Consider the following 22214-nt stretch of genomic DNA (forward strand, 5'->3'; position numbering starts at 1 on the left):
ACTTGATATACACACTGGACCTTATTCTAAGAGTTGCTCCTTGCCTCTGACGAGCAAGCATCCTGCATTGGCACCACAGGACATAAGGACAGATTCTCTTACATCATCTACAGTCATCTGTAACACAGCTGCTAATGACCCTCACAGGAAGGCTTAGCCAAAGGAGCCATTTCCATGAAAACTGCTGAACTGAAGCCTCTATCATATTCCTCCACCGTCAGTGTGAAACTGGGAGAGACACTGCTGCCACTTAATCACCAGTCACCCAGCTGTCTCCCTCTGCATCCCCCTTGTTATTAAAAAGAAATGCCCTGGAGCTTTAAGAACACATGACAAGCTGAATAATGCAAAGACATCAGCAAAAGGCTGGTACAACGCTTGGCTGTTCTACAGGCAGTCTTTCTAGAAAACACTAGCTGGAAGGTTACCCGCTGGGGTGTGTGGATAGGAGACAGGGCGTCCAAGTCTGCCATGGGGAACTCAACCCCCTTCCTCTTCAGTTCTTCATATATGTGTACAACACCCGTGAGGTCAGGACTGCTCCTAAAGGCATCTGCCCATGCCTGGGAAGAGAGAGGAAGGCTTGTCAGGAAGTACAAATGGTTCTTCCACCCTCTGAGGCCAGTGCTGCCAGACATGCCCACACAAGGCATACTGGCAGATCCTATTCTGCTCTTCTCCTGCAATCAGTGCTGAGGCACAGCTGCTGAAGCCCTGGATTTCAATGATGCTGTTGAATGTGAACAAACTCATAAAACTTAATTCAGCATGTATTTCCTTAGAGAAGTGGCAGAGGAATAACACTAAGTCCCTTACACACATTATGATGCAGGCATTTGCCCCATCTCAAGGAAATCTATTGTCAGAGCTGTTGAAGGAAGTGGAGACTTACCTGAATGGATGCCTGACACCCCAGTTGAGGCAGGGGCCACAGGCAAGTGAACAGAAAGAAAAGAAGAAATTGATGCTTGTTGAGAAGCCAAGGCTGACTCCAGTTTTCCTCAGCAGATCATTCAGTGCTAAAACTTGTCTGGCCTGGTCCTGTCACTGACAGGTGACATGATTTCAGCCCAGGGGCACAAGAGTCCACTGGGAACCAGACCACCCACAGCCAGTGGCTGGGGCTCACCCCACCTCCCTGGAATCCCATATCAACCTGGTGCTTTTCTATTACATTGTACAGCTACAACATAAATCTGCCCAAACACAGAAATGAAACTGAAAGTTCCAACAGCAGACTTTCTTGAATGAAGAGAGGACAAAGAGGAGCAAGAAAACTGTGAGCAGATTGCCATTTCTGGTGATGCACACAAGAGAAATGTGAGCAGATCACCATTTCTGGTGATGCACAAACTTTTCAACAATTACAAAACAAAATCCTGTTCTTTGGAAGTTACAGAAGGATTAAACCCAGAAATTATTCAACAGCCTCTTCAGAAATAGGGTCCCCAGTGCCACCCCTTTATTACAATAAGCACCCAAAGGAAGAGATGCTACTTTTTAGAGATATTACCATCACAGCATTTAATGGCCTACAGCCATAAGCTCCAGCCAACCCAGAGGCAGCTACAGAAATTCTATCTCTAACCACCAGAGCCACTAGAAGTTAAAAGGCCATTTTCCCAAAAGCTTCCTTAAGTATATCCAATGTATCTCACACACTACAAACAACACTGTCAGACTAGCTTTCTCTCCTTGACGCATTTATTTAATATGCATACTTGGGGATTTTGCATCACCATAGCACCAGGACAGCCTATCTCTGCCAATCCTTTCTTCTGCATCTGAAGGTACCTACAGGGGCTTTTGGCAAGACCCAGCTGGAGACCCATGCAGGCTCACAGCCTTAGCCTCACCTATTCTTCCAGCGTTGTGAAGTCTGTTCCCTACTCAAAGTCCAGCTCAGTTTTGCAATTCTAGGCTTTCAGTTTTAGGAGCAAATTATGAGAGCCTGCAGGCTAGTGGTACAACACTTGCCTAGCATCAGCTAGGGTTCTATGCCTAGCCCTATAAAAAGAAATAATAAATATAAACTTAAGGGGTCTTAAAGCTATACTCACAGCCCACTGGGAAAGGTTGGGGGGAAGCATAGTAGTTTTTCCTGGTGCCACTGCCTGCCTCTGTTTTCTTGGAGAAACAAATGGCTCTGGGGAACTTCTTACTGCTCCCTTGCTCCATGCTGTTCTCTCTAGGTACATACTCCTCACTCCTCAGGACTCCTCATATTCAGACACACTCAGGAACTGTGCCTGTCCCAGGGAACTGGGACATGTCCCAAGGTGGGACTATCCTCCTGCCAAGAGCTCAACCCTGGATATAACAGAGAACTGGATCCCTCTCTTGTAAGACAATTGCTCCTTTGAAAATCCAAGCCTGATAGGTGGCTCAGGACCAGAGATAGCTAGTATTCTAGAAAAGAACAGTTACTATGCTAAGTGGTGTGCACAGAGAAGACATGAAGGTTTCCTGACCCCTTCTGTCATTTCCTAGGTCCAGTCAGTCACACCCTGGCCAGGGTGGCTAGGGCTTCTGGGAGGTTCTGTTTTGTCAAGACAAACTCTCCTCTTTACCCAGGCAAGCAGAGTTGGCTTTAATTTATAGACAAGAAGTCTTGGTTAACATACCCTAAACCCCACTGCCACAGTGCCAGCTCCTGTCTAGGACCCCTGGGCAGCCTAGGCCAGACTGCTGAAAACAAAGCATATGCTCACAACAGTAATCTCCCCTGAATAAGCATCTGATGCCAACAGAGGGACAAACAGGGGAGGAGGGAGGAGGGAGGAGGGAGGAGGGAGGAGGGAAGAGGGAGAAAAAACTCATTTTAAAGGAACAGTGTATGTGAGGACATGGAGATGGGATAAATTACGGCTGTCACATGTTCTAGCATCTTCTAGGGACATGCCTAGATAACTCCTCTTGTCTCCCCAACCAGGTCAGGCATCTTGAAAGGTACACACAGGTCTCTTGCTGTTGTACAGGGAAGGCAGTCAGTCAATAACTGTCAGACTAAATTTAATTAAGTTCACACAGTTACTAAAGCATCTTTATTTTCCTACTTCAGAGAATAGAGGAGATGGCCATGGAGGCTGTCAGGAACTAATATGAGCATGATAAAGTAGGGCTCCTGCTGCAGGCTGAGCTGGAGAAGAATCCTCCTTCGGGGAGCTGAGGCTAGTTCTTGGTCACCCTGAGCCCCGAACTGAGGCCCAGGATCAGTAGAGAGGGTAGAGGCATGATGCTTCCCTAGTGACCACCTTGTCAGGACACAGGCTCCAGGCAGTACAGTGCTGGCATTCTCTCAGGTTCTCTGCCACCATGCTGTTTGGCAACTGACATGGTGGCCACCTTACTAGAAGCCAAGGTTTTTATGTAATTCCCTCTTTTCCTATTTGTAGTTTCCGTATGTGGAGAATGAAGGACCCAAGGGCAGGACTAATGGGAAGACAAAGGTCAATATGTGCGTTAGCATTGTGTGCAAACTGCAGACACAACATGACTACACTTTGTCCATTTCTATAGTCCTCAAGGTTTTGAGTAGCAACTTTCAGAGCAAGAGATGCATGCTCATTTGAACTACGGGTCCTAAGACACCTCTGTCCTCCTCTGCTCATGCTCCACCCAGCATGGGCTTTCTGCCCCAGAGGACAAAGTACCCAGAAGCTGTCAGACACTTTCACCTGAAGCTCGCAGTGATGAGGCTCAGGTGGACCAGCCATCTGACACTGTTGAAGAACACAATCTCTCAGACCTTTCCAGCCTCCCCCTCCATCCCAACCTTCATCCAATGGGGTCAAGCATGCATCCTGTGCAGTTGGGGCAACCAAACTTGTTTACAGAAGTGAAGACACATAGCTTGATGTCTTATAAGAACAACAGCCCCAGCATTCCAGAAAACTCTGTCTTTGGGCAAGTAGTGCTCACAGGTTAGAGGCATTTTGGTTTATAGATTTCCCCCCACCTCAGGTACTGAGACCAGCAATCACCAGCTGCTGAAGTACCAGAAAATTTTGTTTCCAAAATCTAGTTTTATAGATCTCTTAAGCACAGTAATTTAAACTTAAAACATAACTTTAGCCTTCACATTAGAAGGCACAGATAGCTTCACTGAGGGCCAGAATTGAGCACAGGAGGAAGACATCAGAGCGTACACGCTTGGATATGTGCGTGTCTTGTTAGAGATGGAACCCAGGATCTGCCATATGCCTAGCAAGTGCTCTACACTTAGCTGTACCCAACAGTAGCTTCTCTTCACAGTCGGCTCAGAGGGCCACTGATGGTAAACATATGCTATTGAAAATGCCACTTCTAAGGCCAATCCTAAGCCAACCATGCCTGTGACTTCAAGTCAATGAAGGGTTGGGAGACGATGGGTTGGAACAGGCAGACGTAAAAGAACAAATTCTTTCACCTACTCTACCACAGGAACAAGAAATTTCAGAAAAGCTGCCCCATCCCTCTGTATAGCAGTAATTGTGCTTCCATCTTTGAGGTAAAATAAGAGGCAGTTGGCTCAGGCTGGCAGCTGGGAAGGAGAGCCATGATGTCCTCTTCCCACCACAACCCCACCGCAAAAGCCTGAAGCATGTTTCACAGATAGGAAGCTGATGGGGCTTGTCTGTGTAGCTTCTTACTTCAAAGATTTTCAAGTACTTAAATATTCAGTCAGCTTCTCTGGAATGGGAAACAGGGCAAGGCCCACTCTATCATTTCCAATAGTCAAATGCCAGCTCCAGTCCTTTCCTAGCTAGGTTTCAGCTCCAGTTAACTGCAAACTCCAGTCTCTCTTTTTAACTTGCTGTCTCCCTAAAGGAAGGGCAGGGCCCTATTTCACAAGCAGCTGAACTCTAGCAAGCACCAAGAGAGAGTTTGGAATATCCTGGCACCTGCACCACTTTCCAATCCAGCAGGATTTGCCTTAAAGGCCACTATCTACTCACAGCTGCAAAGAAAAACAATGATTGTTACCACTTTAATTTATTCTATTCTTTTTTTGAGGCAGGGTCTCATGTAGCTCAGACTAGCCTCAAACTTATGACATAGCCAAGGTTGGCCTTGATCTTGAATGTCTCCTCCCAATTGGGATTGCAGGGGTGCATTACCACACCTGGCTTGCTGGTTCAGTTTTTAAAAGGATAGTTGTTCCTACTATCCACAAGGGGACTGGTTCCAGGATCTGTTATGATAGCAAAGTCTGTGGTTAACCTGGTCCTTGTATGAGCTAGCTCAGTGTTTCTTGATTTTTTAGTTTAGGGATTTATTTGGAGTACCAGTGAAGTGTCAATGTTATATGAATAGCTTGTGGAGTAACAATGAGGGAGGATCCATGCATGCTCAGTACAGGTGCTATCTTTTCTTTCCTATTTCCAGCTAAGGTTTGTTGAGATCACAGCTGCCAAACCCACAAATACTGATGATCACTTATATAGTCAATAAGGTGCTTAAATATGACATGGTAAAGCACTTCCCCAAGTTCATCAAACAGGCTGCAATGACAGATAGTGGCATGTTGGTGAGGGTGTGGAACAGCTACAAGTCCTGGTACTCCCTGACCCAGTACCTTCTCTGGTACTGAAGTGAAACTGCCAGATTCATGTACTCAATACATGAGGCAGAGTTAAAAAAAAATGCATGTGCTCCCCAAGAACGTACACTGGAGGCTTGCAGCAGCAACTCCAGACTTAAGGTAGCCATGTACCTTAGGAAGGCTCACTCACACCATCAGACTTTAGGCTAGGGTACACTGCTGTTGCTCAGCCAGTGGGAGGAGGGCTGAAGAGACAGGTGTAGGTAGACCCCCGTGCTACATGCCCAAGAGCAGGAGGACAGAAACCCAGCCTTCATTTTATAGAGAAGTTACAGCATCAACCCAGGGTTAGAAGTGTTGTGGTAGGACCTGGGAAGAGCTAGACTTAGGGAAGTAGTGACCAGATGAGAAAGTTGTAAGGTCAGAGCAGGCAAGAAACAGGCACCTCTGGGGCAGAGAACTGTGGGACCCAGCCAGTGAAGGGGTCCTGTCTTCCCTCAGTAGATCATACCATCAAGTTAGCTGTGTTTACCCAGGAGCCTGGGTAGTCCTCAGGTGAGCAAGCCCTCAATGAATGTCTCCTTCCACTTCTGCAACTAGTGTGGACCTGGTAGAAACCTGACCCAGAATACAGAGTTTAAGCTTGATGTCCCTCCTTTTGTAAGAGAAAGCTACCATTCATGTCCTTGGAAGTCTGTAATCTCAAGAGAGGCTATGGGAGTGGGTGGAACTGGGGAAGTACACTCCAGGATTGAGGGAGGGGTGCAAAATGACAGCATGGGGACAGAGCATGAAAGAGGGCTCTGCCACCCTGTCCTTTCTCTCAGCCTCAATGAGCTACATTCATCTACTAATCTAAAAAAAAAAAAATACTATTCAATACTGACAACCAACTGCTCAAGACCCTAGGAACATAGCAGCCCCGGGCTTCAAGGAACCAACTGAGTTGAACAGAAAAGACAGCAAAGCTGCACTTGAAGGTCTTTAGAGGGGACATGATTGAGAAAGCCAGACTTGTGCTTCAGGGTGGAAGTTCTCTGGCAGGCACATCTGAACAACTAGGAGGATATAAGTGTTCCAGGAGCTAGGACAATTCTCTAGACAGAGCAGCAGGCTCCTCTCTACTCTCACATACAATGGCCCTCTCATATACAATGATCCCCTGGTTATTCTGTGTGTCTGCTATCTTTTAAACCAGGCTACCAGCCACGCCCCTGCTGGAGTCATGCTCACATCTGACTTGGTCTCTCTCTCAACTTGGCTCTCTCACATGCATTACTCATCCATATTGGATGTGCTTATGGATTCAGATGCCATGGCCAGTAGGGTGCTCTGTCTAAAATCTGTGTACTACCCAGATCAGAAACGTTTAATGGTTCCCCCATTTCCTCTACAGGACCAGGTCCAAGGCCCTCAGCACACACAACCCATAAGCCCTACCCATCTCTGGCCTCACCTCTGCCCATCCCAGCCCTAACCCCAAGCACAACCCTGGAAATTCTATACTATACTCTGCTCTTCAAAAGATAATTTTCAAAACATGCTCACATACTCACCTCATCTCTTAATTCCAAATTCTTGAAGCTTAACCTAGCGATTCCTGTCTAACATATGGAATGACAGAAAAGGTGTGGCATGTGACTTTTGACGTCTGTGTTGTCACATTATCAAGGAACTGAAGCTCCCTACCAGCCATGCTGTGGACCATCTTGGCAATGGAGTACTCAGCCTCAGGAGTGCCTGCAGGGTACATCTGTAGTTTCCCAGTCACACTGCACCTGAGTGTCAGCTCTACAGAAACTTGGGGAAAGATAACACTGTTGCTTAAGGGGCTAGCCTTGGGGTTATTTGTTATTATTGAATAGCAGGTATATCTCAAGTATGGATAACTGTTCTCTGACGCTTCTGGGCCTTTGCACAGGTGCTTTCTTCCTGAGATGCCTCCTACATTTGGCCTTTCCACTCAGCCCTACTTTTCAGTGTCCAACAGAAACATCACCTCTTCAGTGAAATATCCCTTAACATCATTTCCACTCCAGAGCTGGCCCGTGCTCTATGACCTCACCCATCTGGTACATGACTCTAACACGGTCTTCTCTACTCCGTTGATCTCCACTATACTGTTATCTCAGAGGCCAGCTGAAGCCCCTTCTGTTGCCCACTTCTCTGGGCAACAGAAGCTTCCTGGAAACTCTGCCAACCAGCAAGAGAGCTACCACTTAGGATTTCCAGTGAGATAGGTATAAAGAAAATAAGTATTTTGTAATAAATATTTAACCCCCCAAATCTATATCTTTTTCTCTGAAATAATGGGGAAAGCATGAGCGTGTGTCACAGTCCCCATCTTACATTCTGGACCAACCGGGTGAGGGAAGCCAACTCACCTGAATTAGAGCAAGCACTTTGTCCTGGACGATGGTGGGAGGATTATTCTTAGGAGAGATAATTTTGACCAGAACACTGTCGATGAAGTCTCGGTTGGCCACGAGGAGGTGAAAGCGGTGGCCACAGTTCTTCACACAAGTCTCCAGCACCTGAGGTTGTGGGGGGTTGGAGGGAGAGGTCATCACACTGGGAACAAGAGGGGAGGGAGCTGAGTTCCTCGCTTGTTCAGTCATGCTTCCAGATCACCTCCTGTTAACATCCCCTCCAAAGCTAACCCTCATCCATCTCCTCACTAATTCAGTCATCCCTCTCCTTGGGAATGACAATCCTGTGTTGACTGAGGTCCTGAGCCTGGACAGGAACCAGGCCATTAGGCTGGTAATCGACACATAGGTTTTGCATGGTCTTGTAACAGTGTCAAAATGACTGAGAGGTTCCTGGAAATTAACATTTTAATTCTTCTCTCTAGGCCTGAATATGAGATCTTAGCCAATGGGACACAGGTTTTGTCGCAAAAGGAGGCTGCTGGGTGAATTACTGACCCTTGTGTATGAGAAAGCAAAAAACAAAACAAAACAAAACAAAACATCCCCAACATACTCCTGGTCTGCAAATAAAATGGGAAAGCAACAACAATGTATTGCAACTTTTGACAAATAGTGTGTAGACCCCAGCTGCCAGTCAGTTTTAGGTTCCACTCTTCTTCAGTAAGACCCTGCTCATTCCTGTCTTCTCTGGGGAGGTCCTAGGCCTCAGTAGCTTTGAGAAAGGACTGCTGATAGGTTCTGTTCAGGTGAACAGTCCCTCCCTGATGGCCCAGGACAAGTTTCACCCAGCCTCCGTGTCTTCATCTGGAAAGTGGGAGCAAGGAGCTCTCTCTTGCAGGAAGAATAAAAGAGGACACATGTCAACTATTTCTGCAGCTGCACAGGGCAGGTGACCATTAGGACTACTTCAGAAGGCTGCTGCATCCATGGCTTCTTGCATTTTCCCAGGTGAGGTACTGGGAGTACTGGGAGGGCCTCTCCAGCCTCAAATACAGATTTCTGACTCTGTTCCTCCTGAAAACAGCCCACCCAACCCTTCCCAAGCCACCTCTTGAGGGCCTGCTAACGAATGCCCACACAAGAATAGTGGCAGCAGCAGAGGACACTTCTAACCACCTCATTGTTTCTGTGTGACCATGAATTAGCTTATAAAGTTACTCCCTAGGTGGTTCCTGCCACAGGCTTTTGCCTTGACAATGTGCAGAGAGAAAAGGTTCACAATTATGATATAGACTGAATGCCAGCTACATACCAGGTGCAGTGAGATCCCTCCAGATTACATATAATTTCATTCTATTCTCATAGATACTATGGCCCCTTCAAGTCCACCTTATTTTTCAAAGCTGAGAGGCTCAGGAAGGAAAAACAGAAGCAGAGAAGAATGGGAACTCTTTTGTCCTTCTCTCACAGAGCTAGGGATTGACACCATCCCTTGTGCATGGTAGGCACTCTTACCACTAAGTTACTTCCCCAGCCTGGGTCAGGAACTCTGATTCATGTTCTTAGGAGTCCTGACCTCCTGACCCACCTGAGGACCAAATCATCCCTCTTTGAGCTCTTTTCCAAGCAGCCACATCCAGCTGTGAGGCCTTAGAAACAACAACTGTGTCAGGGATTATTTGTCCTTCTCTTGTTCTTTGAGCTAGCACTCAGCAGTGCCATGAAGCTTCCCTGAGGAGACCCAGCAGCTCTGAAATTCCCCAAGCCACCCTTTCCTTCTTTCTTTCGCTGCACTTTTGGAGACTCCACATGTTACTTGGTGCACCCAGGAAGTGTTGCAGACTCATTATCTATGAGGATTCTGCACAACTGCAATTTATTTTTAAAAAGATTTATTTGTTTTTATTTTGTGTGTATGGGTGTTTTGCCTGCATGTGTGCCTGTGCACCAAGTGTGTACAGTGCTTGTGAAGGCCAGAAGAAGGCACTGGATACTCTGCAATTGGTTGTGCTGGGAACCAAATGCAGGTCCTCTCTAAGAGCAGCCAGTGTTCTTAACTACTGAGCGAGCCATCTCTCCAGGCTCATAACTACAATTTTATTCAGGTAAGGGAAATTCCCTTTTTAAAATAATTATTTATTTTATATATATATGAATACACTATAGCTGTCTTCAGACACACCAGAAAAGGACATCAGACCCAATTACAGATGGTTGTGAGCCACCATGTGGTTCCTTGGAATTGAACTCAGGACCTTAAGAAGAACAGTCAGGGCTCTTAACCACTGAGCCATCTCTCCAGCCCAGGGAACTCCCTTTTTAAAATCTCTGTATCTGATTCTGGGTGACCCCAAGATAAAAGTTCTTACTCTTAGGGCCCCATGGTGCTGCAAAGAGGAACCAGAGAGGTTCCTTCTGTTCTCAGCATGTCCTTTCCCTCTAGGACTCTCTACTCACTCTCTACACTCTGACAGCTGCTGCTGAGCTGTTGAGCCCTTCTTTCCTGAGGTGCAGGTGAGAATCAGCATGGTAGGAGGCTCAGGAAGCTGGCCTGGGTGAAAATAACTAAAAACAGGGGAGTAGGCTGGGGTCAACCCCCGGCTCTGCTTCTATTTCTAGGGAGACCATGGACAGGATGCCATTCTTTCCTTCAGTATTCCCGCACAGCAGACTTTAAGGTCAGTGTGTTACATCCTGGCCTTGGAAAATCGCCTGTGCACATGCGCCTGCAGCAGCCCAAAGCCTCCGTATGGAGGAGGCACAGGAAGTTTCTCTATCAAAGCCACTGTAGGCCACCCTTTCAAAAAGGATCTTGGCAAACCTGACTTTGTGGGTTTTAGGGAATGCAGCACAGTGGCAACTTTCTGAGATACAGCCAAAACCCATGGAATAAACAAAGGGGGCCTCTAGGCAATGAGAAGCAGATGTTAGGAACACACATGTGAAGGCTCAGGCAGAAAGGCCCTCAGGACCTCTAGCTCCATTGGATAAATACTAACAGCCTGGGCAGGGACAGATGTGCAGCTGGGAAAGGCCCCAGGAAGGAAGGAACAGGCTGACAGAAACTAACAAGTTAAGCCATCATGGCAGACTTAGACCATGCCAACTGTGCCAGGCAGTGAGCTAGCCACAAGGACAACAGGTCTGCATGTCCACAGCCATCCCAAGGTTTGCAGGAAAGCTTTGGCCACAGGCAGGTCAAACGAAGGCTGCCAAGGGATGCTGTAGGGAGGCAAGGAAATGTAGTCAGTTTAAAAAGCTTCCTATATTCCTGAAACTGGCATGACGAGGGCCAAATGTCAGAGCTGGCTCCCCAGTGATGCAGGTCACTAAACATGAGGATTCGCACTTCACCCTGGGCTCTACCAATGTTGAGGTAAAAAAATTAAATCTTTCACCTATTTCTTAACTGACTTTTCTCCTCTGCTGTGCAAATCCCAAGCCCCTGGATGAGAGAGCTCTCCTATTTGGTTTTGGACTTTATTAGGGTGGGAGCATGGGAGATCACAGCAGCTCCTCTGCTTTACAAGAAAATATGCTGTGGCATTTTAGATAAATAACCCACTTTTTCCCCACCTGCAGAAGTTGACATGGTGACTTGTTACAGTTTCTATTAAAAAGCCACTGTGGCCCAGATTTTACAGCATCTGAAAAACTGTTAGCTTTTAAGTCAGAAATAGCATCTGAAATACCCTTTTTAGTTCTCTATGTCTTAAGGAAGGGCACAATTTTTATCTATTTGCCCTGAAAGGAGTCATTTGGCTGACTTTCTCAGGAACCTTTGTATTATTTTCATCTCAAACAAAAGACTATTCTATGGTGATATACCACAGCTTGGTGCTTCCCTAGCTGTGAAGGTAAAACTCCAAGGCCTCTTAGAGCCCAAAAGCAGAGCAATCGGCCCATTTTAGAAGGTGGTTGTAAACATCTCACCAACATCTGAAATTCTCCATCCTGGAAAGGCAAGGGACAGATAAAGGTGAACACCTGTGTAAACAGGAAACTGACTCCCAGCATCTCAGATAGGAAGCAGGAACAAGATCGGCCCTGGCCTCTGGATCTTCAATCCTGAACTTTGACTCACTGCTGCAGGGTTCAACAGTGTCATCCACATCTTATGTTCTCCTGGTATACATCTACCCATTTAAGCTCGCCTCCTGCAACAGAGGCAGGCAGGGGACCCTAAGTGTCCCCTAGAAGCTGCTGCTGAACTATGATAGCACAGGCTACATGCTGGAGGCCCATTTGAGTGGGCAGAGGGGTTCCTTGGAAGAGTAAAGCTTGTGTATAGTCGTCCTAGGCTTTCTCTCCCAGAAAACAATACTCACCGTTAAGGCCAACATCACTTCTCTGTAGTTCCGGTTCCCGCTGAGCCGCTTCTTTAGAGCCCGAATGGCATCCTTTGGCCTGGCAAAAGGACAGATAAGCTATGATCCTCACAAGCCTCATGGGGCACTAACCCAATGTCAACTAGTGTAGGATCAAGGTTGTTCACTGCAGCATGTCTGTAAATGTAAAAGACTTGGAGGGTGGGGTGGGGAATATCTACAAAAGGAAACAGGGATAATTACATCATAGTCTTTATGCAGCTGTAAAAAGAGAACAAAAAACTTTTTGTACATTTTTATGAACCAAACTCAAAAGACATATGCATAAGAATAAATAGAATCAAGTATAAAAATCACATGATTGTCTCAATAGATGAAAAAAAAAAGCCTTTGACAGAATTCAACATCTTTTCATGAAAAAGCCCTGAATAAACAAGGAATAGAGGGATCATAGTCAACAAAATAAAGGCTGTATATGTGATAAATCTATACACAATATTATGCTGAACCAGAAAGGATTTCCTCTAAAATCAGTATTAAGACAAGATGTCTATCCTCTCTGGAGTCACTCAGTATAGTACTTGGATTCTCAAAAAGAAACAAACTAGATACAATGGAAGAGGGAGATGTCAGATTGGTATCTGCAGATGATATGACTTTGCATATAAAATCCTGGGCCAGCACTCTGGAAGCAGAGGCAGGAGAATCTCTGTGAGTGAGATGGAGGCCAGCCTGGTCTACAGAGTGAGTTCAAAGCCAGCCTAGGCTACAGAGAAAGACCCTAAAGACTGCCAGAAAACCCTTAGATCTGCTAATACTTTAGCAAAGTATCTGACTACCAAATCAGCATCTAAAAAGCTGTGATGAGGCAATGATGATGAACATGCAAAGAAATGGACGATTCTGTTCACAGGAGCCCTAAAACAGAAATGCCCCTAACCGTGAGATATAAGGTGTCTGCAATAAAAACACCGAGAAAATTTTAACAAAGACACTAGAAGATGAAAAGAACTCCCATGTTCATGTATTGTCAGAATGAGTACTGTGGAAAAGGTTATTTTGTCTAGTATGAGCTATACACTCAATGTAATCCTGATCAAAATTCCAACAATATTCTTTACAGAAATAAGAAAAATAATCCTAAAATTCATAGGAAGCTTAATAGCCCCTTAGTAATGAAGGAAAACAAGCAAGCAAACCAATGTTAGACGTATCACAATTCTTTTTTTGTTTTTTTATTTTTTTTGTTGTTGTTTTTGAGACAGGGTTTCTCTGTGTAGCCCTGGCTGTCCTGGAACTCACTTTGTAGACCAAGCTGGCCTTGAACTCAGAAATCTGCCTGCCTCTGCCTCCCAAGTGCTGGGATTAAAGGCATGTGCCACCACCGCCGCCCGGCCATATCAGAATTCCTTTTTTTTTTAAAGATTTATTTATTTATTTTATGTGGATACACTGTGGCTGTCTTCAGACACACCAGAAGAAGGCATCAGATCCCATTACAGGTAGTTGTGAGCCACCATGTGGTTGCTGGGAATTGAACTCAGGACCTCTGGAAGAGCAGTCAGTGCTCTTAACTGCTGAGCCATCTCTCCAGCCCTGTATCAGAATTCTTAAGTCCTGAAGATAGCGCACAGCCTTAGTAATACAAGCAACAGAGCCCCAGTGCAAAGGTGGACAGAGTGTGGCACACCTGGAAATAAGTCCACCAAATGCAGACCTGAGTAGTTTTTTATTTTCTCTCAAGGCAGGGCTTCTCTCTGTAGTGGGCCTTGAACTCAGAGATCCACCTGCCTCCGCTTCCCAAGTGCTGGGACTAAAGATATACCTGGCAAGACTCAAGGGTTCTACAGATGTGCAATTTCCAACAAGGATGAAGATTTTATAAATACAGCATTTTGGCAATTATATGCTTGGATGGGGCTGGGCTGAAGAAAGTAGGCAACTTAATGGTTAGAGAAGACTGATTTCCTGTCTGCAGGCTCAGCTCACCACTGTCACCCACGTTGACAGGCTGCACTCTCTTTACATGCTCTCTTTCATCTCCTCTTGGATTTCCATGATGAGAAAAACAGGCACTACCCTGGAGGACTGTGTATTTCTGGCTGACAGTATGTCAGCATCCCTAGATTGTGAGTGGAGGCCAATCAGATAGCAGGCAGACTCTGGTTAGGTTCAGGCTGAAAATCCCTTCCCAAATGCTATGCTTCAGGAAGTGCTACCTGAGAGCAAAAAGAGACGCATATCTTTCTGTTGATCCGAGAGAGAAGTGTCAGAGCAGAGCATCACAGTCAGGTTGAAAGAACTGTCACATTTAAAATGCTACTGAAGGCTGAAGGAACAGCTGCTGAGTAAGGCCACCATCCAGAGGGCAGGGGATCAAGGGAGACATGTACTGTGTGAGAGGGCCAAGCCCAGGAGCTCTCAGTAGAGAGCTCTCTCAGGTGGGAGCCCTATGGGGCAGTCTTTCAGGGCCTCAAGACCCGTCTCTGGCCACCCACACCCTTCTCAGACTCCTGCAAGCTCTCCTATCCAGCAGTAGGGAGCTCTTCAGTGGCTCTCAGACAGCTGCAAGTTATGTCTCCAGCCTCAGCTTTCCTCCTGGACAAACCCCACCTCCACCTGGCCACCACCCTCTCTACTGTACTTATTGGATCTACCATATACTCTAGGGTAAAGGCTGTAGAATAAGGTCTCAGTGAGTTAGGAACAATCAAAAATAGTTATAAAATGATGCAGATCATTGGATCCTCATCAGACCCTGCCTAGTATCTGTGTGTGTGTGTGTGTGTGTGTGTGTGTGTGTACATATGTGTGATTATTCCTCTAATCTTTACTATATCTCTATAAGATGGGCAAAACTGCTACATCATTTTTATCTGTGATGAAACTGAGGCACAGGGAGATAGGCTGTATAAGTAAGTGGTGACATAAGCTTCTAGCCCACGTAGATGGCTCCAGGTTCTACATCCCTTAATCCACACTATCATGCTTCCTATGCACCTGATATACACACTACTTTCCAGCCTAGAGGTTCCACCTCTCTCCCTGTCATCCACCTCCCTGTCCTGCTAATATCCTGGTATCCTATAAGAGTCTACTGAAGTGTCATCTCCTTCAAAAAGGCTTTTCTCCTGACAGCTCCCAGGCTGGCTGAGAGTCACGGCACCTGTCTGCCTCTGTAGCTACACACAGCTTTTCTTGCTCTGTCCCTTTGTCTCTATCTCAATCCTTGTCATGCTGTGATATGATTGTATTTACATGCTTGCATTTCTCATCAGACTACCTTAGGGACATCATTAATTCTTTATACACTTTAAAATATTTATTAAGAGTTGATTTTGGAGCTGAGATGTGGCTCCGTAGAGTGCCCTGGGTTTGATCCCTAGCACTGAATAAACCAGGTGTGATGGTACACACCTGTAATCCCAATAGTTAGGAGGCAAGGCAGAAGGCTCAGAAGTTAAAAGTCATCCTTCTCTATATAACAAATTTGAGGTCACCCTCTGATATGAAATATGCCCCCACCACATACACACACACATACACACACACAAGCTGATTATGTGTCAGCTGCATTGTGACAGAGATAAAATACTGAGTGTAACAGAGGGAATTCTTAAAGTGCACAGAATAGTAGCTGTGGGACAGGACAGACACTAAAAGATACCACAAAGATTTGAAGCCCAAGTATAATACCACATAATACAACAAGAGAGAAGGGGCCAGAAGAGTGAGATTTATGTTGATATACAGTAGCTGATGGGAACCACTTAGTGACAGGGAGACAGGCTGAGAGAAACATGAGGAACAACATTCAGAAGTCCTCAGCCAGGAGCAGGAGAGAAGAGAGAAAAGAGAGAGAGAGAGAGAGAGAGAGAGAGAGAGAGAGAGAGAGAGAGATTTGTTTTCTCTTTCTCCATGTGGGAGGTATTTCAGCCGACACATTACAATAGAGCCAAGCACAGAAACTCTTTAAGAATCACCATGCTGTCATTCCAATACATGTGAACAAGAGGTTAAGGTGCTGGGAAATGCACAAGCAGCCCTTCTTAGAGCAGTGACAGAGATAGCAGGTCTCGGTCACTCATACTTTGAAAAGGACTTAAATCATTTAGAAGGAAGAAGATTTCAGGAGTCTTGGACTTTCTGCCCTCAATGCTTAGATATCTGACTGGAGACAAAAATGTAGAGAATTCAAGGAGCTAAAAGAAAAATTAGTGAGGCTGAAGGGCTGAAGAAGGGCTGCAGAGGTGTGTGATAAAGCGTTTCATGGTAAAAACCTAAGAATGCTCTGGAAGGCTTGCTAGTGAGCAAGTCACTGGTTGGAACCTGCATCAGGAATTGATGGGAGGTGGGAGAAGAAGCAAGTGCATTCTTTAGGGAATAGAACAGATGAGAAGCTGATCTGAGCCACACTTCCAGCCTGCTTCCTGATACTCCCTCGTTATGTGACACCAGGCCACCTGTACCTGCATCTTATACTACCTTGAGGACAAGTCACATTGTCCCAAAAGCCAAGCTCAAAGCCCCTCTAGAAGGCATCTCAGCACTTCTCCCATGGTGACAGCCATACTGGGCACAGGTTGGGGGTGTGGCTCCCAAACACCACTAGGCAAGCCCTAGTGGGTGGTCCACACATTGACCTTATCTCAGATCTAGATCTGTTCTCTGCCTGCTCCACCTCAGCACTAGCAGCTCCATCCTGTTGTTTGTAGGTCCCAAACTTTGGTGTTGTCCTTGACATTTTCCTCATATTCCCCACCAGCAAATTCCATTAGCTTTAATTTTTGAATCTCACCAGAATCTAATGATGCCTCCTGCATCCTTACCACCATTACAGTCCAGCTTACCATCATCAATTCACAACAGGGTGACTGCAATAAACCCCTACTGATTTACCTGCTCTGTCTTTGTCCTGCCCTGGTGAGCCCATTCTGAACATGGGATGACCATTCAAAATTATAGCCAGACCATACCACCTCATCTGCCCAGATCCTCCCAAGAGTTTCCTATAGGGCTCAGCCCACCCAACCAGTTTATGTGGTTTCTCTTGTTCAGTTTGCCTCCCTGCTCCACTTGGCAGCTCCCCAAGAGGTGAAATTGTGTCTTGCTCACTGTTGCGCCCTCCATGTTTACAACAGTGTCTGCAAACAACAAGCACTTTGTAAGTCTCTGTTGAATAAACACAAGACCAACTTGAGAAGACCAGCAAATAGATCATACCACCAATCTATAAGCCCAGGCTGCCTGAGTACCTACTGTTCTCCTTGACAGTTGAAAAGAACATAGTAAGAGTAAATGGGGTGTTTATGGACAAAAACCTAAATCAAGCTGGTCTATAGGAAATATAAGCAGAGTGGAGATATAGAGGAGAGGACATAGTGCTCAATAACACCAAGGACTGACTAAGCAGTGCAGAAAGGCCAGAGGGCAAGCTGTATGTTCAGTCCACCCATGCCAGACATGCTCAGCTGCTCTGAGTCATGGGTGCCCCTCAGTCACTCCTTTATTGGACTATGCTCTGGGCCTACTTCTACTGTACCCTAGAAAGCAATCCATGGCACAGAGAGACCCCATGTCTGAAAGATGGAAGCAGAGTCTGAGGAGGAATGGGGAGAGGCAAATGATTAGTACAGGAAGCCAAGCAGTTCCATTTCTACTCATGGTTCAAAGCAGATAATGGAGAGGCCTCACTTCTCTAACTGAGGTACTGCCATGGGGAAGTGGGCGGGCTGGGGTAGGAAAAGATAGATTACTGAATTTCAGCTTATTAGTGCCAAAGCAAACAAACTGAAAATAATAATTAAAAAACAAAGAAGCACCAGAGTTGAACCCACACTGAGTCCTGACAAGCTATATATAATATCCCTCACAAACCGAGACCAGGCATTTCCCAGGAAAACATACCCTTCCTCTGTCTCATTGATGATGTCACAGATCTCCATGTTCAGTGTCCAGTCCTCGCTCTGCAGGGAGCCATCTGTTGCCTTCTCTGTGAAATCAGAAAGAAACTGCTTAATATTTCTCCCGGAATATAGGGCCCTGGAAGGAAATGGAAGACATGATTTCTGGGGCTACTGCTTTCACAAAAGAACATCAAGGAATGCTCAGCCAGAGGGCCAAGGTGGTCTAGTTTCCGAATCCCATATCTAGGAGGCCTGAGCCTAGATTTCAGAGCCAAACCAACAAGCTAGAACATAGGCTCCACCACTTACAAGTACCAAACCTAGTTAAAATTATATTATACATCTCATCAGAAAAGTTAAATGGCTGAATAGGTGTAATCCCTTAGGAAACAGTCTGGCACACAGCCTGTCCTCTATAGATATCTGCTATTGTAATCATAAAAAAGCATCTTCAGTAGTTAAAACCACACTCAGAAGGAAGAAGGGAAAACTCAGTGAGCTGCGACAGGTATGACATCACAGTTTAGATCTTAATCCCCGCCCTATGCCCCTGCCCCCACCCTGCCTGACAAACATCTATGGATAAGAGTTTATTTGCCAGTCTCTGGTGCCACTGGGTGATGGTAGAGCTTCTTAGAGAGGATATGGGAAACCCTGCCTCCTAGATGCTGGAGGCAGCCATTTGCTCACCCACATACTTCTCACCAACACAGCCAACTGACCTTGAACTGACACCATTTGTCACAATGACATAAAGCTCACTAAATGAAACACATGGTGTTGAGTCCTGACATATAACAACCTGCTAAGCATTTAATGGAGGAGAAAGGACAATGCTGGCATTACAAAAAAAAAAAAAAAATGGTTCTTGGGGCTGGAGGGATGGTGGTTAGAGTACTGGCTGCTCTTCAGGAGAACCCAGGTTCCATGCCAACACCCATAGGGGATCGCAACCATCTGTAATTCCAGTTCCAGAGAATCATGCCTGGGCATGAGGCATGAACATGGTACACAGGTATATATGCAGGCAAAGCATAATAAAATAATTGTTTTAAAAATAACTTTCCATATGCAAAAAGGTAGTTGTATACTTTTCTTACACTATATTAATTCAGTTTATTAAAGATGTGAACACAATGTTGAAAAGTATAAAACTCTTAGAAGAAAGCAGGGAGAAAGCTCCATGACACGTGACTTGACAATAATTTCATGGATCTAACACTAATGGCATGGGCAATCATTATGGAAAAATACAGACAGTAGACTAATCAAATTAAAATCTCTGGGGCTCAGTGGCAGAGCTGAGCGGCAGGTAACTACCTTCCACAAGCCCTGGCTTTGATTTTAATACCACCAAACTCTGCCTCCATCATGCATTAAAGGTACAAACAACAGAATAAAAAGGCAATCTATGGAATAGGAGAAAGTCTTTGAGAAAATCACACATATAATAAAATATCCAGAATATAAAGAACCCTGCAACTCAACAACAAAACTATGTATCATGCCAGGTGGTGGTGGTGCATACCTTTAATCCCAGCACTTGGGAGGCAGAGGCAGGTGGATTTCTGAGTTCGAGGCCAGCCTGGTCTACAGAGTGAGTTCCAGGACAGCCAGGGCTACACAGAGAAACCCTGTCTTGAAAACAAACAAATAAACAAACAAACAAACAAAACACCCAACTATGTAATCATAATAAAATAATTGTTTTCAAAATGGCTTTCCTGGGAGCTGGAGAGATGGCTCAGCGGTTAAGAGCACTGACTGCTATTCCAGAGGTCCTGAGTTCAAAATCCCAGCAACCACATGGTGGCTCACAACCATTCGTAGTGAGATCTGACGCCCTCTTCTGGTGCATCTGAAGACAGCTACAGTGTACTTACATATAGTAAATAAATAAATAAATCTTAAAAAAAAAAAATGCTTTTAAAAAAAAAATGGCTTTCCTGGGCTGGAAAGATGGCTATCAGTTAGGAGCACTGACTGCTCTTCTTGTGGTCCTGAGTTCAATCCTCAGCAACCAAATGATGGCTCACAACCATCTGTAATGGGATCTGATGCCCTCTTCAGGTGTGTCTGAAGACAGCTACACTGTACTTACATACATATACACATAAATAAATCTTTAAAAAAATGGCTTTCCATAGGCAAAAAGTTTTCAACACTTGTGTTCATATCTTTAATAAATTTAGAGTTAATATAGTATAAGAGCCCCATGATATGAGATGAGAGTATAATATAGTATAAGAGTATAATATAGTATAAGAGCCCCACGATAAGAGCCTCACGATATGAATGAGAAAGAAAGGATACCAAAATGATGGTATATGCCTATGACCCTAAGGAGCCGAGGTGGGAAAATCACAAGTTTGAAGCCAGCTTGAGCTATAGAATCTCAAACAAAAATGGAGTAAAGAATCCAAATTGGCACTTTTCCCAAGAAGAAATATAAATGTATTTATATTATTATATAATATTATATAAATGATCATATGAGAGATATGTGATCAAAAATATTTACTTTAGGGAAATACAAATCAAAAACTTCAATAGGCTAGTTGTGATAAATATTGATGAAGAAGAGGCAACAAGATTATGAATTAGAAACTATCTTGAGCTATATATCTTTGGATTAGAGATATATAGTTCAGTGGTAAAATGCTTGCTAACATCTGTGAAGCTCTGGTTCTAGTCCTTAGAATTACAACAACAGCAGCAGCAGAAGCAACAACACCCGCCCCACAACAGATATCATCTCATACTCATAGTATGTATGTATGTATGTATGTATGTATATATGTATATATATATATTTTATTTTATTTTTTGTTTCTGAGAGATTTGCCTGCACGTATGTCTACCACATGTATGCAATGCCTGTAGAGCCCAGAAGGCAGCACCAGATCCCCTGAAACCATAGTTACAGATAGTTGTTAGCTGTCATATGGGTGTTGGGAACTGAACTATGATCCTTTGGAAGGGCAGCCAGTGTTCTTAAAAACCACTGGATCATCTCTCCGTTAGCTATTATTTTATGAGATAATAAGTGTTGTTAAAGATGTGGAAAAACTGGAAGGAACCCTTCTCTATTGAGAATATAAAACACTATAGATAGTACAGAAACAGTGATGCGGATCCTCAATAAACTAAACACAGAACCCATAACTTATGTTTTGGGTATGTCCTTTCATAGAGACATGTGTATACCATCCTCACAGCAGAACTGTCCACAATGTTCTAAGGTGAAAGCTGACTACCCATCTATAGGTTAATGGATATATACACAATGAACTTGTCAGCCTCACAGAGGAAGGAAATTCTGGTACCTGCTACATCAGTGAACCCTGAAGATAGTGTTCTGAGAGGAAGCAGCCATGTTCAAAGGACATATGCTGTATGGTCCCACCCTGTGAGGTATCTAGGGTAATCAGAAAGCAGAATGCAGATTGCTAGGGACTGAGGAAGAATGGGGAGTTGTGCTCAGGAAATAGAGTTGTTTTGGGGATAGATGGTGGTGATGGTTGCACAACAATGGGAATGTACTTAATGCTACAAAAAATGGCTAGAATAAGCTGGACAGTGATGGCATGTGTCTTTAGTTCCAGCACTCGGGAGCCAGAAGCAGGTAGATCTCTGTGAGTTCAAGACCAGCCTGGTCTAGATAGAGAGTTCCAGAACAGCCAGGGCTACATGGAGAAACCCTACCTTGAAAAAAACCAACACCCCCCCAAAAAAAGAATCATCTAAGTGGGACAGTAGTGGCACACACCTTTAGTCCCAGCACTCGGGAGGCAGAGGCAAGTGGATCTTTGAGTTTGAGGCCAGCCTGGTCTATAGAGCAAGTTCCAGGACAAACACTGTCTCAAAACAAAACAAAACAAACAAAAAATCATCCAAAGGCTGGAGAAAGGATTCAGTGGTTAAGAACATATGGTACTTTGAATGCAAACTGTCCCCATAGGCTCATATATTTGAATGCTTAGTCACTGGAGAGGCACCATTTGAGAAGAATCAAAAGGATTAAGATGTCTGATCTTGTTGGAAGAAGTGTGGGAGTGAGCTTTTAGGTTTCAAAAGTCCATGC

At 44.9% G+C, this 22214-nt stretch overlaps 1 protein-coding gene across 4 annotated transcripts in view; it reads right to left on the reverse strand.

The window, feature by feature from the left end:
* Positions 1-22214, reverse strand: part of Tom1l2 (target of myb1 like 2 membrane trafficking protein) — a 126567-nt gene that overhangs the window by 37305 nt on the left and 67048 nt on the right. For all 4 annotated transcript variants that reach the window (XM_031354372.1, XM_031354376.1, XM_031354373.1 and 1 more), the window contains exons 2-5: positions 18132-18216; positions 12225-12303; positions 7909-8058; positions 429-563 (exon numbers count right to left, since the gene is read on the reverse strand). In XM_031354372.1, the coding sequence (XP_031210232.1) occupies positions 429-563; positions 7909-8058; positions 12225-12303; positions 18132-18216 (449 nt within the window). The remainder of the gene's footprint in view (positions 1-428; positions 564-7908; positions 8059-12224; positions 12304-18131; positions 18217-22214) is intronic.

The sequence above is a fragment of the Mastomys coucha genome, unplaced genomic scaffold (assembly GCF_008632895.1).
Source record: "Mastomys coucha isolate ucsf_1 unplaced genomic scaffold, UCSF_Mcou_1 pScaffold5, whole genome shotgun sequence".
In the NCBI taxonomy this organism is placed as follows: Eukaryota; Metazoa; Chordata; class Mammalia; order Rodentia; family Muridae; genus Mastomys; species Mastomys coucha.